General features: G+C 37.4%; 1 protein-coding gene across 1 annotated transcript; it reads right to left on the bottom strand.

Moving 5' to 3' along the window:
- Positions 1 to 1,190: 1,190 nt before the first annotated feature.
- LOC123892301 lies at positions 1,191 to 2,129 on the bottom strand. Its single transcript, XM_045942097.1, has one exon. The coding sequence runs from the start codon at positions 2,127 to 2,129 to the stop codon at positions 1,191 to 1,193; it is 939 nt and encodes a 312-aa protein (XP_045798053.1).
- Positions 2,130 to 3,541: the final 1,412 nt, after the last annotated feature.

Raw genomic sequence — 3,541 nt, 5'->3', positions numbered from 1 at the left:
TTTTGTAATAACAAGTCATTAATTTTTTTTACATATATAAATTTTTTAATAAACCGATATAAACAATCGGAGGCCCCTAAATGTTTGAAGCCCTGCGCGGTGGCACACTTTGCACACCCACAGGGGCCAGCCCTGATGTGAGACCGAAGTGAATATTCGGGAAAAAAGTAGTATAAAGAACACATAGTTATAGATGTTTAAATTAATTATTTAAATTCTTTTCAATTTTTGGTTTTCACCATCAATATCCGGTCCACTAGATCACCTAGTCTAGTTCGGGACTCAATTCTTTCATCGATTGCAATCCCCTTCCGATCGCAATTGTGGGATGATTGAACTATATTTCTCCTTACCAAGTCCAATAATAACAATCATCAATGGACCAACTAATGATTGGTAAATTAATTAACCAGTTTATACAATATCATAAATTACTCTCGATAAAAAAAAATATTGCCATAAAAAAATCATAAATTACATTTAATTGAATACATCTATCAAATAATCATCAATACTTTATACAATTTAATTTCATAAACTATACTTTTAGTTCAAAAAAAAATAAATTACTTTTAGTTGAGTATTTTTATTTCAACTTCAACTCCAGCTCAAATTAAATACATTCGTACTTCTTTTTTTGAGCAAAAAATACATCCGTACTTATTCAGTTATTTGTATAAAATTACTTTAAAGCAAGTAAACGTTACATAATTAATGAAACAAACAAAAAAAGGTAAACGATGCATAGTAATTAATTAAATTTAAAAGGCATTCAACTGAGAAGGTGAATAAATAATTAAAATCTAAATAGTCATAATCCAGAAGAAATGTAGCTTATTATTATTACAAAGAAAAATAGTATGAAATGTAGAAAGAGTCATAGTCAAAAATAAATAAATGTAGAGAGTCTTAATTAATCCAGATCAAACATGCAATTGCAAAATGACTTCATTGAATGTTAACTATAGTGTAAATAGAAAAATACAAAAGGAAACGTACACTTTAATTTGTTTTTCATGTGATTAAACACTGTATACAAATAATAGAATTCACAAACACAAAATTAAAAAAATAATTAAAATTCTCCATTTTGTACTGAGAAAAAAATGTCCACAACGCCGCAACACGAAAATGAAAAGAAAAAAAAATTAAAAATCAAATCACCGTGTCACATGGAATTGTCAACGAAATCAACGGTTATGGTTGACTCTTCCAAAATCTGCAAGCTTCCTGGAACGGTTCGCACAAAACGACGCCGCTGCGGAGAGGTTTGGCTTCACCGCCGCAGTCCTAACGTCCGCCGCCGCAGACATCTCCGGAGGTAATCCTTTATTGTTCCATCTCCGGTTTGGACTTGCCCGAACCAAAGGACTCATGCAAAAAATACCCGAACTTGACGCGGTTTTCCCGTGGCCGAACCTTGAACGCCGTGCTGCCGAAGGAGCATTTAGCGACGGCGTTCTCCGCCACCAAGGAGAAGACTCCGACGAGTAACCACTACCAGACGGACACTGATCGCAATCATCAACATATTCCTCTGTTCTCACCGGCGACATTCCACGATCCGATTGACGGTATCTCCGCCGTGGTCGAACAGAAAAATCCTCCGTCATCCCGGTCCGTTCCTGATTCTTCCGACGAGCAGGAAAAATTGAAGACAACCACGAAGGAGACACTGATGAAGAAGGTTCACAAGACGGATCAGATTGAATTTTCTCCGATCTGGTCCTAAATAGATTCGAAAATTTCCAAAACTTGCTCAATCGCTTCTTCAACGACCTAGGATTAGAATTCAAAGCACAATCGCCGCCGTAGAAATTGGGACCGAGCTGCGGAGTACTATTAAAAAGCCTTTCACGACGGTCACCATGGCCGTTACACGCGGTGGCGTAATCAGATTTCCGGCGAGATACGTAAGGAGAAACAGAGCGTGGAAATATTAACGGAGGCGGAAGATTGGTTTCAGAGCTTCTAGAACATTCATCAGAATCGTCGTGTGAGGTGATTCTCGTTAATTGGGCTTGGGCTTGAGCCTGGGCTGCAATTAAGAGTATGAGGCGTTCTCTTAAACAAGTCGAACAAACACCGACGGTGCTGCTGAAATCAGTTATATGTTTCTTGCACCTCATGTTACATACGACGCCGTTTCGCGTGTTTGTTGAATAACTAACAGCATGAGAAAAGAGATCTGATGAAGAAATAAAAGGTTGCTTTGTCTTGTTTGTTACTAAAAAAAAAAATTAAGAGAAAGAGAAAGGGTTTGTTGGGAGTGATGAGTGTTGGTTGGTACTAATAGTAATGGAATGGAAGAATCTATAATAAATTTGGAGAGAGAGAGAGAGAGAGAGAGAGAGAGAGAGAGAGAGAGAGAGAGGTTTAGAGAGAGGACAGATGGGGAAAAGGTACGTGCTGGATTGGATTACATAAGATTTGGAATTTGGAACACAATGAATCATACAGTACATGATCATATGCTTAGGTAGTTGATCGTGTAGACCAGAAAGATGCGACCTCGCCGGCGTTTGACGGTGGTTGCGAGCGTTTGAGACCCCTGTTGGAGCGGAGGGGGGTTGTGTACCTGCAGGCACTCCGACGCTCAAGTCAGTATGTGTGTAAGGTTTTCTTAGCTATCAAAATGCGTACCTTGCAAATGAAGTGGAGATGCATATATATAGCCCCCAGCGCTGGGCTAAGGCCCTTGATGGCATTAATGGCCATCAAGTGGCTGCCGGAAAACGGCTTGGAGGCCTTGATGTGCAGTAAATGCTCATCATTCCGGTTTACGGCCGTTACAATACGCAAGGGTATCTGACCGTTAGGACGTGCTCGGATGGTATGTGTGTTCGACACCCTCTGATGCTCGAGCTCTAAGCTCGGCCCAGAACAGTAGTAATTGAGTTCCGTCAGCATTAGGCTATGGAGATAGTACTAATACTATTTATCCATTTTTTACTCTAAGGATAATAGAGACGTTGGTCCAAAGAAAGCTACGGATTAGGTAAAAAATATTGACCACAACAAAACACATCTTAAGAGTTAAGGATGTACGGAATAGAAATTAGATTTAACTGAGTTGTAGTAAGAATTACAACTATCAGATCTGATTATGAATTAAGGAAAGACATTATAAGCTAGCTCTATTGTGAAAGACTTGAGTGAACAAGTTATCAATAGTATTATAATAAGGAAAATGCTAACTAGTGCTCCTGGGACATTGGTTAAGGAGTTAAATAAGGTATGAATGTATTGGAAATTGTGTAATTTACTTTTTATAAGTATAAAAAATGTTCTTTTCAATACAAAAATTACTTCTTTTTGTATCCTTAACTAGTGTACCGGGGGTACTGGTTAGCATGACCCTTATAATAAATACAAATTTTATAAAATTAATCGTTGAATTAAAAGTTTATGTTGTATCATACTCATCAAAACTAACGGTTTATGAGTTTTAATTAAATGAATGAATTTATTTATTTTATTCTTTGATCTCAAGTGTGTGAGAACATTACACATATATAATAATCATTATGGACCTAGAGAC

Source organism: Trifolium pratense, linkage group LG6 (assembly GCF_020283565.1).
Source record: "Trifolium pratense cultivar HEN17-A07 linkage group LG6, ARS_RC_1.1, whole genome shotgun sequence".
NCBI lineage: Eukaryota > Viridiplantae > Streptophyta > Magnoliopsida > Fabales > Fabaceae > Trifolium > Trifolium pratense.
Note: the sequence above shows the minus strand (reverse complement) of the source record. Positions and strands in the feature narration are given on the sequence as shown.